The sequence below is a fragment of the Melospiza georgiana genome, chromosome 8 (assembly GCF_028018845.1).
Source record: "Melospiza georgiana isolate bMelGeo1 chromosome 8, bMelGeo1.pri, whole genome shotgun sequence".
NCBI classification, from domain to species: domain Eukaryota; kingdom Metazoa; phylum Chordata; class Aves; order Passeriformes; family Passerellidae; genus Melospiza; species Melospiza georgiana.
Window position 1 is genome coordinate 14,425,791 of NC_080437.1, and position 19,315 is coordinate 14,445,105.

Consider the following 19,315-nt stretch of genomic DNA (forward strand, 5'->3'; position numbering starts at 1 on the left):
GTTTGGAGAATATTTTGCTCTGCAATTTTAACAGATTGTAGCTGGTGAAGGGTGGGAGTCCTTCAAAAGAAGGAACATGAGAAAACAAAATGGAAATTGTCAGTTAAATCCTGAATCTGAATTCACCAGGATGGTGTAGGGTAGAGGGGTCTAGAAACTTGAAGTCAAACAGGCCATGTGTACTTCCTGATCCTATCAATCTAATATAAAATGGCCCAGACTATATTTATCCTACATATACCTAGACTGTATTTATCTTACTGCTAAAAGGAGCAGATCACCTGAAATTTCAGCATGCACATATACTCATCATATATATATATATATATATATATATATATATATATACACTCAAAAAATATGCACATATACTCACCTGCAGTGCAGTTTGGGTCAAAAAATATCCCAGCAGTCTAGGGATTTTTGGTTAGCCCTGTGCACATAGAGGGTTTAGAAGATAATAGCTGATGGGAACCACTGAACCGTCCCACTGATAATAAACCTGGGACAGTTCATTTCCCTTTGTGGTCCTGGGTTGGCTCCAAAGACAACAATTGCCAAAATCAAAAAGAACTCTTTCAATACAGTGACTAAATATACTCACTGAATACACATAGAAAGACTGTATTAAAAATATTTAACATATAGATACATTTTAAAAGTAAGTACTTAGCCTACTTAGCCTAATACCATATCAAGTTTTTAAATGAAAGAGATATTCTTCTATGTACTTCAAATATACTTCTATGTACTTCAGAATTGAGATGCTAAATAAAATCAGTACTTCAAGGTAGAACTGTGTCTCACTGCTTATTGTTCAGTAGCCAGAACAGAGTAATTTCCTGTTGAAATTAGAAATTAAACAAAAATTAAAGTATGACTCGTCTCAGAAACTCTCAATGCAGACAAGTGATGGTATTGTTAACTCCAGTTTTTTGTAATCTATGTAGAGATTTCTTTTTCTAATTGGAGATCCCTAACAAACACACTAAAAGAGACATGTATGTGGTGAATTTTTGTGTACACACATGCCCAGAACATGCCCAGGTTAAATATCTTCAGGTGACACCTCCTTGGACAGGTAATTTCTTGTTTTCTTTTGCACTAATGCTTAACAGCCCAGCTCAGAGGAGACCTTGGAATTCCTTAGGCCAGGGAAGATGTAGGAAATAACATAATTTTAAAGAATTTGAGAGTTGGTGTATTTGTTTTTCTCAGCCTTCATTTAGATTTACAGCATTAAGGAATGTTTTTAAGTATTTTATCCATGTATCAATTATTCTCTGAAGAGGGCTTCACTGTATATCTACAATATTGCACTTGTGCAGTAAAAACAAGCATCTGAAGAACCCTCATGAAAATACATAAAAGCCAATTATTGTGATTTGTGTTTACATTCCAGCTGTCTTCTAATGAGATTTTTTCCATGCCATTATAAAAAGAGGATAGCACTGTCAATTTCTGGACTCAGAGATAAAGTTCATGAAAACATTTAAGTATCTATTTCACATTTTGTCTTATTGAGAAATTTTCCTGAAAAGATATTAATTTAAACATATCCAGGAGTGCCATCATGAATTAAAAAATCGATTAAATAGAAGCAAATAACTGCACAATGTGAGTGAACTCAGCCACCCCTTTATAGCCATTGTCCCTTCCCAACTCACAGGAACTGCTCACCTTTGATGATAAATGCCCAATGTATTTTGGGGCAGTCAAAAGGACAGGTCTGGCTTCCAGAGGAATTCTTCCAGACTACTAATATTTCTCCTTGACTTTGGGCAGGGGATAGATGATCCAAGGTGTGACCTTGTTACTGCCAGCATGGGAACTCCAGGCATCCCAGCACAGCTCAGGCACCTGCCCCACATAAAGGAGAAGTTGAATGAAGCCCTGTGGGAAGTGGGAGGGAGTGAGTATGCCACAATAACACACCCAAACTGTAGCTGCTGTAATAGCACAGTCAATGCTCCCGTTTCTTAGAGGGTGCCATTCTCAGTCTTAATTACAAAACAAAAAAATAATATGATCCTCTTACTGTATGTCTTTCTTCACCCTCTCATCTGCTGTGGTGTTTTAAATACCCAAGTTTTAGTTAGAAACAGATGCCTCAGCTTTAGCATACTCTTGTAATGGCTTAGTACTCTAGGTAAGACCAAAGACAGAGGAAAAATACGCTACGCTGTGCATAACTTCTGAGCAAATGGACTTGAATATTCATTAAACAACATTTAATTTAAACACCCAAACCCTAAAAGCAGCAACATATGGGCCTGTTTTATTTTACATAAGCTGAATAGGAGGTTGTGCCATTAGTTTCTGCAGACATAATGTTCATTACAAATGAAGTATGTTTTCCTTTAGGGAATGCACCACCATTTCTATAGTGTTGTCATTCCCCCAAAAGGTTCAGTATACTTACCATATGAAGTACTATTCTTGGCAATGTGCTTCCAAATGTAAACAAAATTCCCATAGATTTTCATCGACAAGGGGAACCTGAGGCAAATTAAATTCCTTAATAAGAAACAAACAATGAAAAGAGCCTTCCCTTTTCAGTATTTTACCATATTTAAAAGACTATCTCGACTTCATAGTTTGGTACAGGGGTTTTTCTCCTACTCTTTGTGACGGAACATTTTTGCATAACTGTGTGATACGTGGTTCTACAGTCCTCTGCTGGCTAAAGGATTACTTGCACAATCCCTTTCTGTATCTAGTTGTCTTCTTATATGTGCCTTTACTAAAAAGAAAGATATTTGCTCTTGAAGTTTGCATAGATTAAAAATGGCTGGATAAAAACATTTTGATTACTCAGCAAGGTCCATGAAAAAATTTTGCACATGCTCCTGCACTTCATATCCCAAGATAGCTACTTAAGGGGTAAAACAATTAAAAAAAAAAAAAGTCTGGGAGAACTAAGCTGAACTAAGCAAGAGAAGATTCACTACAAAAGCAATTATTTTGTATCTTTGCTAAATAATACAGTTATAATGTAGGACTGAAGAAGTGTAGAATCTTGATACACCTGGGAAGTCTATCCCCTTTCATCCACATAACAGCAATATAAAATGCTTTGCAAACTTCCCTTGACCCTGCAGACAGCACCCTCAGGTTTCTGCCAGGTTTTCTTGGCACTTGTACCCACAGGGGTTCCAGTGGAGTACTGATGAACCACTAGGAAAGAAAGTGATAAATAAATTGCTTTGTATGAACTTTGTGATTATTATAATTCTTACAGGGTCTATGGGAACATAAAGATAGAAAAAGCACCTGCAAGCTGAACAAATAAAAGAAACAAAAAGCCACTGGGTCCATATGCAACAGGCAGCTTGAACAGACAAGACATTCTCTTGGCTAAGCAGGCTTGTGGGTTAAAGAAACCTCAGGGGTCCTTAAGGGGACAGAAAAAGATCAAAGATTGAAGAACTAACTAGCTTCCCCACTTCTAAAACATGAAAATCAGTAGTAATCACACAAAGTATTTAAAGGACAAGGTGTTTATGCTATGGGCCAATGAACTTTGCTACTGAATATGGGGATTCAAGTTATAAACATTAGAGAATGCCCCTAGTTAGGCAGCCAGATATGGGAACAGCTCAGTTGTGAGACTAAAAGGGTACAAAATTATGTTTATCTATCATCACTGACAAGAGTTCATCCCCACACAGTAAGTCTGGAATGTTCCAGTGTTCCCACGTCACACACAGCACAGAGGAATAAAGTAGCAGGATATTTTAAGTACCTCACACTTTTAAAGGCATAAGTGCAAATATACTTCTGTACAAATACATAGAATAGACTATTTCAGTTGGAAGGGAACTACAATTATCATTCTGTCCAATGATCTGACTGAGTCAGGGCTGCCCTTAAAGCAGATATGAAGGGCATTGTCCAGGGAATTGTAAGGTCATCCAGTGACATCCTGCCAGGTCTGCAGGAGCGCCTCACTTGTCTTCAGCAGGACAGGATTTTCTCAGGAGGCTCCCCCAGCTCTGTCTGTGCAGCACACCACATTAAAGCTCCTGTAAAACTATTTTTTACTCCTACACTGAGGCTTTCACCCAGGTCATCAGACACTTCATACCAACAAAGTATTGCCAGGAGCCAAAACATGGTCACACCAAAATAAAGTATTCACCATGCTGAGGGGACATTTATTTTTTTTTTTCAAAAGCACAAATCAGAGTGACAAAAGGCAATTAACACAAATGAAGATTTTCATGTCTAATAAAAATGAAAAAAAAAAGATGCATATTGCACTTAGTGTTTAATGACAGATGTTTATTTTTCAACATTTCTTTGACCCTGGACAATTCAATTTCACTCTGTTTTCTGTGGTTTATGCATGAGTACAGTCCTTCAAGTGCTTGTTTTTTCAAGCACCATGCAGTTCAATGCTAGGAATAACCCTCAGTTTAATTAACTCCTCAAAAACATACAAGTTTAGTATTAGTGTGTGAATAGGAAGCAGCCTCTCCCAGTCCTAGGTCTTTACATGATTTTTTCCTTTTGTAATGCCCTGAAGTAGGGCCTCAATCAGCCTCTCTACAATAACTGGAATTGATCAATTAAAATAAATACTTCAAACATAAAATCTCTCAGCTCTCATACTTTCTGATATCCTTCTACTTGCCTGAAAAAACAAAATAAAAACTTAATTTCAACTCTTGTCTGTGGCAGGATCCATCACAGTATGAAGAGAACAGGGAAACAAGCTATGCAAGAAGTATTGACCAACATTTAAGGAATTCAACTGTTTCCACTCTTTTAATTTAAAAACATTAAGCTGTTTTGATTGTTATTTTTACATTGGCTGTTAAACCAGACATAAAACATTGAAAAAGCAAAATGTCAGTCCCAATTTTCTACTTGCAGCCAACACTGTGCAGGAGATATGGATCTGAGGTCATCTGTCACAGAAAAGTTTTATTATCAGTGATTGAAACCTGTTATCAAATCAACACAAATGATGCCTGGCTTAACAAACAGGCTAGCAAAAATTGACAGAAAATGATAGCAGGGTAGCAGCTCCAGTGCAATCAAATCAGATCATCATGAAAGGCAGCGAAGCATGTTTCTTCTAATGGGGGTCAGTGTGCAGCCTGGCCAGCTTCATTAACTAACAGCTGTATTTTAACCCAGTGAACACAAGTACAAACAGTTATCATCCACCCCAGTGAAGCACTGCACTCGTTGTTTTTGCTGGTTGTGCAACTACTGTGTTAGGAGAAGGCACAGGTGCTCTGAATCCTCTGCCCCAGCACATTGCTGGACTTTACCTAAGATCTGTGTATGAACAGCAGCCACAGAAAGAAGATGGAGCTTTGTCAGAAGCACTGGCTGCCAATGGCCAGCTGTAGGAATCACATTTACCACACAGGATGTCTTTTAGTCACTTCTGCAGCTGCTTCATTAGCCACAGTCCTTACAGAGAGCAATAAATTAAGAGGAAATTTATGGAATTCGAGATGTGGACGAAATTTCCCAGCACATATTTTTAAGATGTAACAAGAATTCAAAAATGTTAGCAACAAACTCAAGTTTTCATTTAATGCCTTCATAATAAAAGTGTCCAAAGACATGAATATAATTAGACGTGCCTACTCCTGACACTGATTTGTAAAAGTTTACTTATTGGAAAACTTACCTGCTCAGATGCAATTTGACCAGCATTCGTACAAAAAATAATTAACTATTTTTATCTCATCTCTTAGCAGTACCAAAAATCCCATCCAAAAAAAGGTTCACTAGATCTTGTTTTGCTCAAATAGAAGCACATGAGCAGGAAACATTGACAACAGGTATTTCAAACTTATTATATTAATCTAGTATCATCAATAGCTGTTACTGGACGTTCTATTTCCTTTCTGTAAGAAACCAATGACAATAAAATGAATTTTTTATAGGAACTGACCAAAACAATATTAACAAGTTAATTTCTTCTGACTGCTGCAAACAGATTTGATAGTGACCTATATACTTCAGTTCCTAAATGATGCATTTTCTATCAATAGAAAGAACTGACATTGCCCATTCAGCTGACTGTTGGGACTGTAGTCTTCTCAAGGCATACTATGCCTCATTTATTTCAGGCCACTGTTCGTCAGCTTCATTTCTTCCCTTCAATATTTCTTGTCAAACTTGTTACAAGCTGGTCCTTAGACAAAACCACATCATTGCACCCAGGTGGTGCCAAATTTTGCCCTTACCAAAGCTCTCTTTTTCTGTGCAGCCAGGACCATAATCTCTGCTGCTATACAATTTTGATTCCTACCTACAGGAAAACATCAACATTTTTTGTGTGTGCAACTCCAACAAGCCCTGGCCGTTGTAAACAGTGATTATTACAAGTCTTTCCACATATATAAATTTGAGATTGCTTGCCACCTGATTAATTTAGAAGTTGTCCTCCAAAATTCCTTCATCTTCTAATCCAGATTCCAGACTGTTGTTAAATAGACAAAATTACTGAGATCCTGAAATATCAGGGCCAGGCCAAGCAGGCAACAGTGACAAAGCTACTATCTCTAAACGATGGGATGTGCCAAGTTCAGCAGGAAATAAAAGGGTTCCTTCAGCACACAGTAGGGAAAAAAGCAAAAATTCCAGTTCCACTTAATTGTTTTATCTCCCACAGGAAAGGGGATTAACCTAGTGTTCACAGCATGACATGTGCATTAAACCTCTGAGTTACAGACAACCTGCTACACCTTGCTTAGACTGGAGTGCAGAGGCAAACACTGGCAGAGCAAACCCACAACTGCTGAAGCACGATGATTGCAATAATATGGCACCAAGCTGTAACCATTTCAATCCATCTGCTTTGCAGCGTTACTGTACTACCCACATAAACAAATCTGTATTAAATAAATGTAAGACATTACAAAGCTGAGGAAGAAAACCTTCAGTACTCAAATTCCAGAAACAATTTCTTCTGGAGGCAGACATCCCCCTCCAGAACAGTACTGTTAACTATGTAAACTCAAAACATCAATCCCACACAAGGCACTGTGCTACATACCTTTATGCAAGCACTTATTTACAGATCCTTTCTTGATTGCATAGCATTAAGGTACGGAGGCCTCTGAAAAGAGCAACTAGAATTTGTGCCAGCAGACTAGAGCTTTCAAGTAGTAAACATTTGGAAAACACTAACTCTACAGTCTTCACTGAAACAGATGGTTTCCATTGAATTCAAACCAAGAGTGAAACAAGCGTATCACTTGACTTCCCAGCTCCTTCACACAACTATTTTTAATGCATGTCTTCAAAGAAATTGACCTCTTTGGCAGGGGACAATTTGGCCTCCTTTCAGCCTATTCTATGAAAAATTGCTGTGTGTCTTCCTTGTATTTGTACTGCTGTGTTCACACCACCCCCTAGTGATTGTTCTATCACACTAAACAGTGTCACTCCTCTCTCCTTTCATGCTGAGCATTATATATGGGAAGTGTTTACTGCATACAGCATCACAGCTGTATGAGCTGCACAGCTAACAGTGTGATGCTGCTGAACACAGACAGCAACTCCACCAGCTCAAGACTCGAACTGAAGGTACTACAAGAGGCATTCAGTGCTTCATCTATACTTAGCAGATCCTGCACAACATCCCCTTTCAAACTCTTTAATAACTCTTAGCTGTGGTAGCACTGGTTTTCTCCCTCAAACACTAAAAGCACTTTACCTGTTTGACAATGTGCTGCCCAGTAAAAAGGTAGTGCAACTCAAAACCAATGCATTTAGGTAAAAAGTCAGAGCCTTATTCAACACAGTTGCTAGAGCTGCCCAGTCTGTTTCAGTCCTACTTAAAGTACAGAATTTCTGCTTTCCATACTCCTCAAAATACCTGCACACCAGACTGCCCACACTTCTATCTTAAATGGCTCTTGTAACACTATCAGATCAAAAATCAGGCCTTATTAGGAGAATTAAGCTGACACACAGCTTGCAGGCCAGAGACAGACAGCAGAGCCTGTCCTGATAACTCAGGAACACAAGACAAATCCTTCCTAATGCCTTCATTAGCCAAAATCTTAACTGTGGAAGTAGGCAGCTCTGAGTGTCTCTGTGCGCATGTTTGGTTCTCCCTTGCTCTATGTTCTAGAGGTCTATATAAAACAGGCAGCCAAACAAAAGGACTTTGCAAACACAGTTTGAACAAGACCATGCCTACCTCCAACACTGCCTGCTTGGAATTAGCTCCTACTACTACCTGTAGGATGCTGTGGTTCACTTTAAATTGATACTCAAAACAAGATTCGTTTAATTATAAACAGATTTTAATCCAGTGCAAACCATACACCTACAATGAATTTCTCAAACATTACAAAATGGTAGCTTTTGGATAAAAATTAAAAGGCAAACCAGTATTTTATTGACAGAATTTATTGATGTTAAATTCAGATGAGCATTCTCTGCTTTCCAGAGTTATTCATTCTCTATTTCTTCATAGAATGATGCTGCCTGTAAAGGAAAAAACAGATCACTAACACACAAAAACAATTTTTACACTTGTGCTTTAATAAAGCCTGAAAGACTGTTTCCCAAATAAGTAAGGTGAACCACACTGCTGTTCTTGTAAGAGCATAAAGCTCAAAATTTCCCAGCACTGCCATGGCAATAAATGAGCCTAAATTATAGCAATTTTGCAGAAGAGATCAACAAGCTACAACTGCTTTGACAGATTTCCGTTTAAGACATTACACTCACTATCTCAGCTCCCAGACAGACTGTTTAATGTTTAAGTTCCTTCCAACTGAGTCACTCAGACCATTTGTAATAAAACCAGTTTTTTTCTGGAGCAGTCATTGACCACAGCACTTAGGTTCCTGCAGCAATGATATAAAAATGTAGTCTGACTTGTCTGTAAGAGCATCCTGTTTGTAAGTATTTACCTCAAAATGAGTACCTGTAAGAAAACAACATACATCTCTTCCAAACATAGGTATCATGCTACTTCAATCTCTTTTAGACAATAAAACCCAAACATATATCCTCTTTAGCATACCTACAAATGAAAAACAGTAACACTAAAGAATCAGCAACTGTGGTAACAGTAAATCTGAAGTACCTAATGTACTATTTCAGTCTTTATACTGATCAGGTATTTCATGCAAGTCAAGTCACATAAGACACCAAATCAGTAGTAAGTGCAAAAGTGGTTTGTAAATATTCTTAGCCTTAAACTCTTGCACTGGGTTCTATGTCTGCACAGGTACCACAGTCTTTGCAAAAATAAACCTCAGAGTTATCATAATGACTGCACTGCTGAATGGCTGCCCTTACAAAGCATTCTGAAGGCATACCTGCTATCTGTTTTCCACCTGAAGAATGTTCATTTACTGAAAAAGAGAAAGCATCAATTAGTAACAATTTCATCTAAATTCTACTACTGTAGAAAACTGAGCTTTGAGGGTTTTTACTGACATTCATGTACTGTTTTCAATTAACCACATTAAAATGTGATAAGAAACCCTCGAAGTTGTGACTACTGCAGAGACAGAAGACTTAGATTTCACTCACTCCCTTAAACTCAACAGCTATTTAGAGTTTAACTAATGCTCAGAATGCAACTGCCTGTTCAATTACACCTACAGGCCACAATGGCTTCCAAGTGCTTACCCATCTACACTTCTGTTTGACAGCCCCACCTGTCAAAGGCTGTCACAGCTACAGCTGTGACATTAAAGGGAGGGAGGAGATTATTTTGCATTTCAGTATCACTATTTTGAATGCAAAGACCAGGAAAGGCACATCCACATATTCTTGTTCCCAATTTTAGCAAGCTCAGCCAGCTCTAGAGCCACAGAATGTACTAAGTAACACAAAATATTTGAAAATACTTCTCTTGAAACTGCAGGGAAAATAGAATGGGAATGCTAAAGGAGTGAGAAGTGAAAAGAAGCATCAAAGAAAACAAGTCATCAGCATAGTTATGTCTGATTTTTTCATGACTACGTCATATGTAACTTCTAGAATATACACTTGCCTAAATATTTCTCAGAATCAAGTACTGACACATTTACAAGGTAAAATAATTCTCACAGATTCTGTAGGTGGACTCAGAAATGTGTTCCAGGGCTCCTATTAAAAATTCTTCCACAGAGCTGTGATAAGGATGATGAACCATACCACATCATGATCTCTGAACATGCATTTCTCAAGACAAAGCTCAGTGTATTTCACAAATGGTTTTCTATAATGCAGCACAGAATTCTTCTCAAGTACGTTGTTTGGGAAGTGAACAAAATAATTCATCTTAAGTGACAACACAAAGATTAGCAAATCTGGTAAACAAGTCAAATCTAACCCATGCATACTCATCAACTGAAAGATCATTTTAAAAGACATCAAAATATCTCTAATCAAAAGCAGTATGCCTGCTACTAGGACTACACGTTAGTTTGACAAGCACTTGATACAGAAGTCACATCTCCCATGTAACTGCTACAAGGCAGGATCCTTGCCTTCAATTTCTGAACTGCTGATATGCTGTAGGAGCTTCTATGAACTGGACACCATTAATAATTCAAGCGAGTCATTTGCTCATTTTTCATTAACACACAAAACCAGCTACCTTCAGGTGCAAAAATCTTAAAAGAAAAAGTTCCTCCATACTACTGGGATAGGTGCAACACAAAATGGCTCCTCTGGCACTGACAGAAGCGTGTAACATTAGGTTTTACTACTAGTAGTAACATTAGGTGTTACTACTATATCAAATGCTAATTTTGTGCCATAAACCATTGTAGGACTTCATGATTAAAACAGCATTAAAGCACAAAGGAAGAAGGCTCTTAATGTTTTCCAGCAGAGTAGCTCCCTGATGTACTGTCAGTAACACTTGTTCCTTTCCACCCAGGGGTAACAGGAACTTGACCTCCACTAACTAGAAAATGTAACTTCACTAAGATTTCCAATTCCACTGTAATTTGTGTGTTAACTTGGAATACTGCTGAGCAATAGTAAATAAAGTTTAATGCTGACAACTGTGCCATTTCCAAGCACCATCTCAAACGTACCAGGTGTGATGTGACTTAGCTTTCACGTACACCACTACTTTCACACAATGGTCAGGTTACACATGCAAGTGCACTGTACTACTTTGAATCAGATCCTGTGGTGGCTGATCCAATGTCTCAAGTCAACAACATTGAGTTACTTGGATTTATTCTCACTGGGAATTATTATAAAGCTGATACACTAATTTCAAAAGGTCTGGTTTGGTAGTAGCCAAATTTTACTTCCATGTCACACAAATAAAATTCATTATGTCATTAAGTGAACCCTCACATGACAGATGTAAGTTCAAATCAAACATGCATACAAGGCAGTACAGTGCTTCCATTAAAAGAATAGACACATTTCAGTGATGTGTAATTCAGGCACCAAATCCATGCTCATTTCCAGTACCTGCAGATACTTCATTTCTGATGGAGAGTTCCAAGAAAGTAGGAAAAAAGCAAAAGTGAAGATTACTACAGTTCAAGATATCAAGGTATTTTCACAGCTACAGAACTAAGCATCATAACCCATTACGCTCTCTCCCCTTGTTAAAACACCTGAAAAAAAACTCACTGGCCTGCACAGCTTATTCAATTTTTATCAGAAGATGGAACACTGTGAGGGAAAGTGACTGGCTTCCCACCCAACCTGTTCCTCAGCTTTGGTTTTGTTTCATGATAGAAGTCTGCCTCCCCCTAACCTGCCTTTATCAGATCACAGCCACAGCCCAGGGGGCTCTATCAGTCTAGCCTCAGCAGAGGAAGGCTCCACCACCTTGGGCATCAGTCCCTGAAACCCCAAGGCATTCTACCTTATCTTTCTTACACACTGTCCTCACTGCCTACACCACACATCCTTAACAAACTTACCTGGGTAAGGAACACCATACCAACAGTAACTTGGTGGAGTAAGCATTAGGGGTTTAGGCAGCCTGATTAACAAGTGTTAAGATTATCTCAAGTGTGTATTGCGAGACTGAGTTATGTGATTAGAGCAACACTGTTAGATTGATGAAGTTTAACAGTGACACAGAGGAAACAGTAATTTAGGAAGCATTGTTTCATGTCATATCAGCTAGGCTGGCAGCAGTGAGGAGCAAAACTAAGCTACTGAGCTGATGACAAGCTATACAACACAGAGTTTACCTTCTGTTATCCAGTAGAACAGGTGAAAAAATGGAAGAAAAACAATGTTATTCTGTTGTAGAACTCATAATCAACATTTCAATGGCATACGTTCACTCTGCCTTAAAAGATATTCTCATCCTACCTTCTTGCCAGCACCAACATTTGCCTTGGCTGTGCCCCTGACTTTCTTCATTCTGTTCTTACGCTCTTTTCGCTGCTTCCTGGAAGTCTTCTTCTTTTCATACAAGCCGTGCTATTAAAAACAGTTGAAAGTTGCTTTTAACATTGTTTCTCTACTAACAACTCTTTAATAGTTCTAGAATTTCTGAAATGGTCAGAAAAAGTTTACATATGAAATATTAACTAAGTAGTGAGATCATTAACTAATGAATGATTCAACATAGAACATAAAGATTGAAGAGGCACATGGATCAGCCCCATTTCTTATGCTTATTTTATACTCCAAATATAGCTTTGTTAAAAGTTACTGCTAAACACCTCTGGTATTATCAGTTTTGCCTTCCCAATTCCCTAGCAATAGAGAATAAAAACACACTTAGCCTATTTTGCAAATGCAGAAGTTAACGTGCTATTTTACGAGCTCTCATACAACTGTACTTTACAAAACCTGAGTTTTTACACGTGCAAATCCTGCTTTCCAGACATGAGAAAACAACATACCCTGGCAAGCCTGTGCTTGGGTTCGTTTTTCTTTGCATAGTCCAGGGAATCATAGATCATGCCAAAACCAGTTGTCTTGCCACCACCAAAGTGAGTTCTGAAGCCAAAGACGAAAATTACATCAGGGGTTGTCTTGTACATTTTTGCCAGCTTTTCCCTGATTTCTGTTTTGGGGACTGTGGCCTTTCCAGGATGAAGAACATCAATGACCTAAGAAAGAATTTAAACAATTTGATAAAAGGTCAATGTCCAGTACACAGCCCCACCAGGTGCTACAGTCACACCATGAGCTCAGCATTTAAACTAAGACACTTGAGGAGCACAAGCTATAATTCATTTGACACAAAAGCATTCAGAAGTTTCTTGCTTCACTGAGTTATTTCAACTGAAAAATACCTTTAAAATTATTAAATCCAACAATAGATCCAAACCTGTCTCAATGTCACTAAGCCATGTTCTCAAGTGCTACATCAACATGTCATTTAAATACCTCCAGAGAAGATGTTTTAACCACTTCCCAGAGCAGCCTACTCCAATGCTTAATAATCCTTTTGGTGCAGAAATTTTCCTCAACATCCAGTCACAAGCTGGTACAACTGCACCATCACAATTTACCTTGAGCATACACCAACACATTTAAACCCATACACTCTTACAATTCCTTATTTAAGAACCCCAGAGATTTTAAAGACCCCATATTTATAGCAGCTAAACCTTCTTCCAGCCCAGAACCACCAAAAAAATAAATGCAATTTTCTGTAGTCTTTTACCATCTGCTTACGCTGCAGCAGTCTGTTGGTCATGAACTTCCTGGTTCGGATGGTCACTGTGTCATTCTGCAAGAGAAAACATGCAATAAAACAAAACAATAGCTACAAATGCAACAGAAGCTGAATATGAGCACAAATAATGCACACTACCACAATGTTTAGGAGCCTCAGATATTGACAGTGACCTCACAATGTAAGTGGGCTTGTCTTGGGCCACAAAAAACACCTTGGAGTAATACAGCGAGAAACTGACAAACTCATCCCCAGTGTCCAAACAGAACAGCAACACACACACACCTTCACTACCATGAAAAGCTGACGCAGCTTTCAGTAAAAGACATGGATTTTAATCCCAAGTACTCTAACAATACAACAGAAGCTTCCTAAGCCCAAATGTTACTGCCTCTATAGCTTCCCACCTCTACGCACAAGGGAGCACCCAAGATTCCTGGATGTTCTTGCTTGAAAAGAAACACAGGTCAGTAGGTCCAGAAAAGCTTAGCCAGTTTTTTCAGTAAATTACATGCTCAGCATGGCACTTGGTGTGTTAGCACCGGACCTCAAAGTAAGGACATGAAGCGGGTGGGGGGTAAAGCACAGGGTGAAAGGGAAGTAAGGATATAGAACAGAATGATTGACCATGCACTGCAACAGTAAAGAAACTCTTCCTAATCCTCACGTCAAATCATCTGGGCTCGAGTACTACTGCCTGGCACCAATAAACAGAATCTGGCTGCATTCTCTGATACCCCCCTCCAAACACTGATAAGCAGCCTTTCCATCACCTCTTCTTGTGCTGAAGACGTTCAGCTCTCTGAGCCTTTCTTCACAAGAGAAATGCTCCAGTCCCCTTCCACTGGAACCGCTCCAGGAGCTTCATGTCTGTCCTGGACTGAGAAGCCCAAAACTGGACATTCCTCTCCAGGTACAGCCGCACCACGGCTGAGAAAACAGATCAGCTCCCTCGAGCTGCCAGCTATGTTCTTCCTGACACAACATACAAGTTTCTCTAAAACCCTGCACATCACTGCTTCCACAAGGCTTCCAGAGAGGAACAGCCGCAATAATCGCGGATGTGACCCACGGCAGCCCCCAGAGAGCGGCAGCACACGGCTGCTTCGCTATCAGAGTACGGACACAGAGCGGCCCAACCCGCAGCACCGCCCTCACCCCGCAGCTCGCTGCTGCCGGCAGGCACAGCCGCGCGGCGGCCCAGCCACAGGAGCCGGGGCTCGGTGTCCGCCATACCCCCGCGGGCGGGTGCGGCCGGGTCGGGCCGGCAGAGCGCGGCGGTGCGGGGGCGCGGCGAGGCACGGATGGCGCCGGTACAGGGCGGATGGCGCGGCTCAAACCAGGCACTCACCATGGCTGCCACCGCCGTTCCTGCAACCGGAAGAGAAAGAGACCGACAACCCCTCCCAGGCCAATTATAAGGAGGCACAGACGTGCTTCCACCAGTAGTAGAACTGAGCGTGGCGCCGCCCTTTTTAGCGTCGGTCCTGGCCCGAAATAGCGATGGGCGTGGCTTTCGTGTGCCCTATAAAAGCGGTCGCAGAAAGCGCGTAATGTCTGGATGGGGAAAGGGTGAACTTCCTGTGTGTCCCCTAGCGCTGTTGGCCGAGCTCAGCCCCGCTGTGTGCTGTCGCTGTTGTCGGGCCGTGCGGGCTGGGGGTCCCGCAGCTGGTGACCTAGGGCTGCTGTGGGGACACGCAGAACCACGGACTGAATGTGGCGGCGCAGCCTGGTTGGGGAGTTGCTTGGGCCTCCGGGAGATGGGCTTTTTTAGCCTCGGGAAGAGATAGCTGACAGAGAGCCTCATTCGTGTGTATAGAAAAGGAGGGGTGTCAGCGGGCGGGGCTGGGCTCGGCTCCGTGGTGCCGGCTAATAGGCCAAGAGGCGATGTGCCGGCGATGCTCGGGAAGTTCCCCCTGAACACGGGGAGCAGTTTCTTCGCTGCGCACTGAGCACCGGAGCGGCTGTGGACGTTCCCTCCGGGGAGGTGTCCCCCGGTGCCGGCAGGGGGCGCTGCGGGCGGAGGCCGCGCTGACCGCCCCGGCCCAGGCCCCGCGTGCGGCCGCCCGGGCGCCGCTGCAGCCGCCGCGATGGTGAAGGAGCAGTTCAGGGAGACCGATGTGGCCAAGAAAATGTGAGTGGGGTCGTGCCGTGCCCGCGGGGTGTGGCGGGGAGCGGCAGAGTTGCGGGGGACAGAACCGCTGTAGCCGGAGCTGGCAGAGTGTTGGTGTGGAGGGCCGTGGTGAACAGCTCGTGACACGGCTGCTCCGCTCGTCGGAGCGCTGCCACAGGCTGGGCTCTCCCACATGGGTGACTGTGCCTGTGCCCAGCTAGGGGGATGCCCAGGAAGGTCGATAAGTTCCTCAGATAAAAACCACCAACTCACCGTAAAACAGCTTTATTTTTTATAGTTATTTAAAAAGATCCTGTTTCAGCAATGTTTTGACTCAACCTAGCTACCTTTGCATTGTTTTAGAATGCTTTGGGGTCCTAAGAAGGGCAGCGAGGCTGCTGAAAGAACACCAGCCCTAGCGGGGAGCGTCTGAGGGAGCTGTGGTGTTCTGCTTGGAGAAGAGGAGGCTTAGGGCAGAGTTTATCTCTTTTTTAAAACCACCTGAAAGGAGGCTGTTGCCAGCTTGGAATTGCTTTCTTCTCCCAGGCAACCCGTGACTGGATGAGAGTGCCTTAAGTTGCACTAGGGAAGGTTTAGATTGGGAATGAGGGAGAACTTTGTCACAGAAGGGATGTTGAAGCGTTGAATAGTCTGCCCAGGGAAGGGTGGAGTCCCTGTCCCTGGAAGTGTTTAAGGAAAGCTCAGATGTGGCACTCAATGCTGTGGTCTAATTGACAAGGTGGTGTTGGGTTATAGGTTGGGTTCAGTGATCTCTGAGGTCTTTTTCAACCCAGTTGTTTCTGTGTTAACTTGCATGTAGTTGTGCTTGTCATTATAAGTAGTTTTGCATATGTGTGTATATGTATCTATATGCCTATATATATGTACCCATACATATATTTGAAAATTCCAATCCCAGAAGCCACATCTGTTTTGGCATGAAGTCTCCGGAAGAGATGCGTCAGCAAGCTCACATTCAAGTGGTCAGCAAGAATTTGTATAGTCAGGACAACCATCACTCTCCGCTGCAGTATGGGGTGCTGGACCATCGCATGGTGAGGACCTTTCTTTGGTTTTCCAATCTCTTTCTGGGGAGTTGCTCAAGTGGTTAAAAAAAGGTTGGGGTCACTGAAACATACTGTTTGTCCAAAGTAAGTTCAAATGAGTCTTTACTTGAAGTTCATAGACTATTAGTTGCAATGCCAGTTACTATTTTTACAGTTTTGGTAGGTAGGAAGTAAGTTACTTTTCTCCCAAACTGCTGGGATACCCAGAGCCGTGTGTCATCCAAATGCCTCAGTGTAGATTGTAGTAATCTGTAAATAATTTCTAAGTAACAGTCTGTAAATAATTTGTAAGAGCTGCCCGAGTCCAGGTCATTGTTGTCAGCAGGGGCTGTGTGTAAAAGCCATTTTCCTTAAGGGTCAGAGTGACTGTAATGCTATTGCTGTGCTTCTGATGCTGGGGAAAAGGAGTGGCTTTGCTACTAGGATTCCTGACCAGTTTATAAACTGCTGTGTTCTGTATCTATCCTATCAGTTACAGCTAACTTTTTCTCTGCATGTTTGTTGTCTTTCTCCCAAAGGGAACCAGTGAAAAAGACCGTCCCTGTGAAACCTGTGGCAAAAGTCTGGCTGACTGCTTAGGGCATTATGGGTACATTGACTTAGAACTACCATGCTTTCACGTTGGGTACTTCAAAGCTGTGATAGGCATCTTACAGGTAAACATGATTGTGATTTCCTGTCAGTTTCTGGTCTAAAAAAGGACATTTTCAGTAAAGATGATGCTTGAAAGTAGTTGAGAAAGCCAAAATAAGGTTGCATTAGGAACCTATGTTTGTGTACATTTTCTTTTGTAAAATACATGTATTTAAAGACCAGTCTTAGTGATGCTCTATGTAATCTCAGATTGAAGAATTCTATTATTTTTCTGCAGTTTGAATTAAACATATGCAGGATAATTTGGCTTTCAGAACATCCAAGTAAATCAAAGCTCTGTTTGCTTTATATGGATTTAATGCCCTGCAGAGCTTCGCTAAGTATTTGCCTTATTGACTGTATTTTTCTCATGTGCTTGTTAGTGTATATTCCAGTATGTGATTTGGTCTTCTAATCAAGACAATGGTATCTCATTCAAAGAAATGCACTGTGTTGAAGAACTTAAGCTATAGTTCAAGAGGTTACATCTCTAAATGTGTCTCTGAAACAACTGTGTTTATACATGTTTACCTTTAAGATGATCTGCAAAACCTGTTGCCGCATCATGCTGTCAGTGGAAGAAAAAAAGCAGTTTTTAGATTACCTAAAACGACCTGGCCTTACATATCTTCAGAAGAGAGGGCTGAAAAAGAAAGTGTCTGAGAAGTGCCGAAAGAAAAACACTTGTCCCTATTGTGGGGCCTTTAATGGTGAGTATCAGCATGAGCAGTTTGTGATGTTATCTGCTCTGGTGGTTTTCACCTTGTGGTAGGATCCAAATCTTGAATATGTTTGTTCATTGCACAGCTAGTGGGTGTTCTCTCTGGCCTTCATTAAGAAACAGGTAATTGCATTTTTAGAGCCAGGCACATCCTTGTTAACCTCATTTGTGTGGATACTGTCATTTTCCTAGTTGCTTGTAGTATTTCATGTTTCATGTTGTAACCAATATTTGATACTTCAGTCATGACAAAAACACCCCTTTTAATGTGTTTTTAAAAACATTGGGAGCTGTTGGCAATGATGAATATGTTCATATAGAAGCATTGATAGCATTTGTAATTTAGAGTGAGCATCATTTTTCATCACTGAAGTAAATTACCTTAGGATTATTCCTTCTTCAGGGCAGAGTATTTTTGTAAGAGTTTGTATGTGGTTTTTGAAATAGGTCTTGTTTTTTTTCATTTACACTGATCACCTGCTACTGCTGTTTAAGGACTTGGTCTATTACAGGTTTATAGTAGATGGTTAATCCATAACTTCTAACTCATGAAAATTGTGGGTTCTTTGCTGAAATGTTAAGCAACTCAATAAAAGTAGAACTGTTTTATCATAGGTGCCCTGTCTACACACACATAGGGGGCATAAACAGTAGGCATTTAGAGAAGTTACATGATGGGTCAGAATACTTCAGTGAAACAAATTGAGCATTTGTATTTGTCTGTGGAAGTTTGATGAATCATGTTAGCTGTGTGACATGAAAATATTTATCAGATTTTTCTGGTAATTCACTTCCAAAATTACTTCAGAAGATACTGGTAAGATACCTAAATGGCACTTCTTAATCCTGTTTTTAGTGTGGAAACTTCTACTTTAAAAATATCTGCTGTGAATGAGATGAAGCTGAATTAAAGGTGTGGGCTAAACCACCTACTTTCAGCCTCAGAGGCTGCACCATCATCTAGGTATACTAAGCCATCCATATAAAAAGGTATAACTTGATTGTCCTTTTGTTGTTCTGAGTTTAGGAAGCTGGTTAATAAAGCTGATAAAGTTTTAATTTTTTATGTTCACTGAAAGTTTAGCTTGTTTTAGAACTGTAACTTACTTAAGTTTTGGTGGTGTTTTGTGGTTTTGATTTTTTTGAAATAAAATCCCAAGGCAATCTATATTTAATTCCTTGCA

The 19,315-nt window shown here is 40.7% G+C and overlaps 2 protein-coding genes across 2 annotated transcripts in view; one reads left to right on the top strand and one right to left on the bottom strand.

Moving 5' to 3' along the window:
* Positions 1-8,372: 8,372 nt before the first annotated feature.
* Positions 8,373-15,048, bottom strand: RPS24 (ribosomal protein S24). Its single transcript, XM_058029051.1, has 7 exons — positions 14,949-15,048; positions 13,586-13,651; positions 12,816-13,025; positions 12,277-12,387; positions 11,416-11,432; positions 9,309-9,344; positions 8,373-8,466 (listed from the first exon to the last, which is right to left on the bottom strand). Exons 1-5 carry the CDS (start codon positions 14,949-14,951, stop codon positions 11,427-11,429), a joined length of 396 nt encoding a protein of 131 aa, XP_057885034.1. The 5' UTR covers positions 14,952-15,048; the 3' UTR covers positions 8,373-8,466; positions 9,309-9,344; positions 11,416-11,426.
* A 564-nt stretch (positions 15,049-15,612) lies between these two features.
* Positions 15,613-19,315, top strand: part of POLR3A (RNA polymerase III subunit A) — a 30,823-nt gene continuing 27,120 nt past the window's right edge. Inside the window, exons 1-4 of the mRNA XM_058029050.1 lie at positions 15,613-15,731; positions 16,630-16,765; positions 17,296-17,433; positions 17,949-18,120. Of these exons, the coding sequence (XP_057885033.1) occupies positions 15,688-15,731; positions 16,630-16,765; positions 17,296-17,433; positions 17,949-18,120 (490 nt within the window). The 5' untranslated portion in view covers positions 15,613-15,687. The remainder of the gene's footprint in view (positions 15,732-16,629; positions 16,766-17,295; positions 17,434-17,948; positions 18,121-19,315) is intronic.

What these genes read in the sequence shown, in the direction of transcription:
- RPS24 (XM_058029051.1), bottom strand. An exon ending in TGCTGCAGCGTAAGCAGATG is followed by an intron (nt 13,026 to 13,585) that starts GTAAAAGACTAC and finishes ATTCTTTCTTAG; the next exon opens with GTCATTGATGTTCTTCATCC. An exon ending in CCAAGCACAGGCTTGCCAGG is followed by an intron (nt 12,388 to 12,815) that starts GTATGTTGTTTT and finishes TGTTTTTAATAG; the next exon opens with CACGGCTTGTATGAAAAGAA.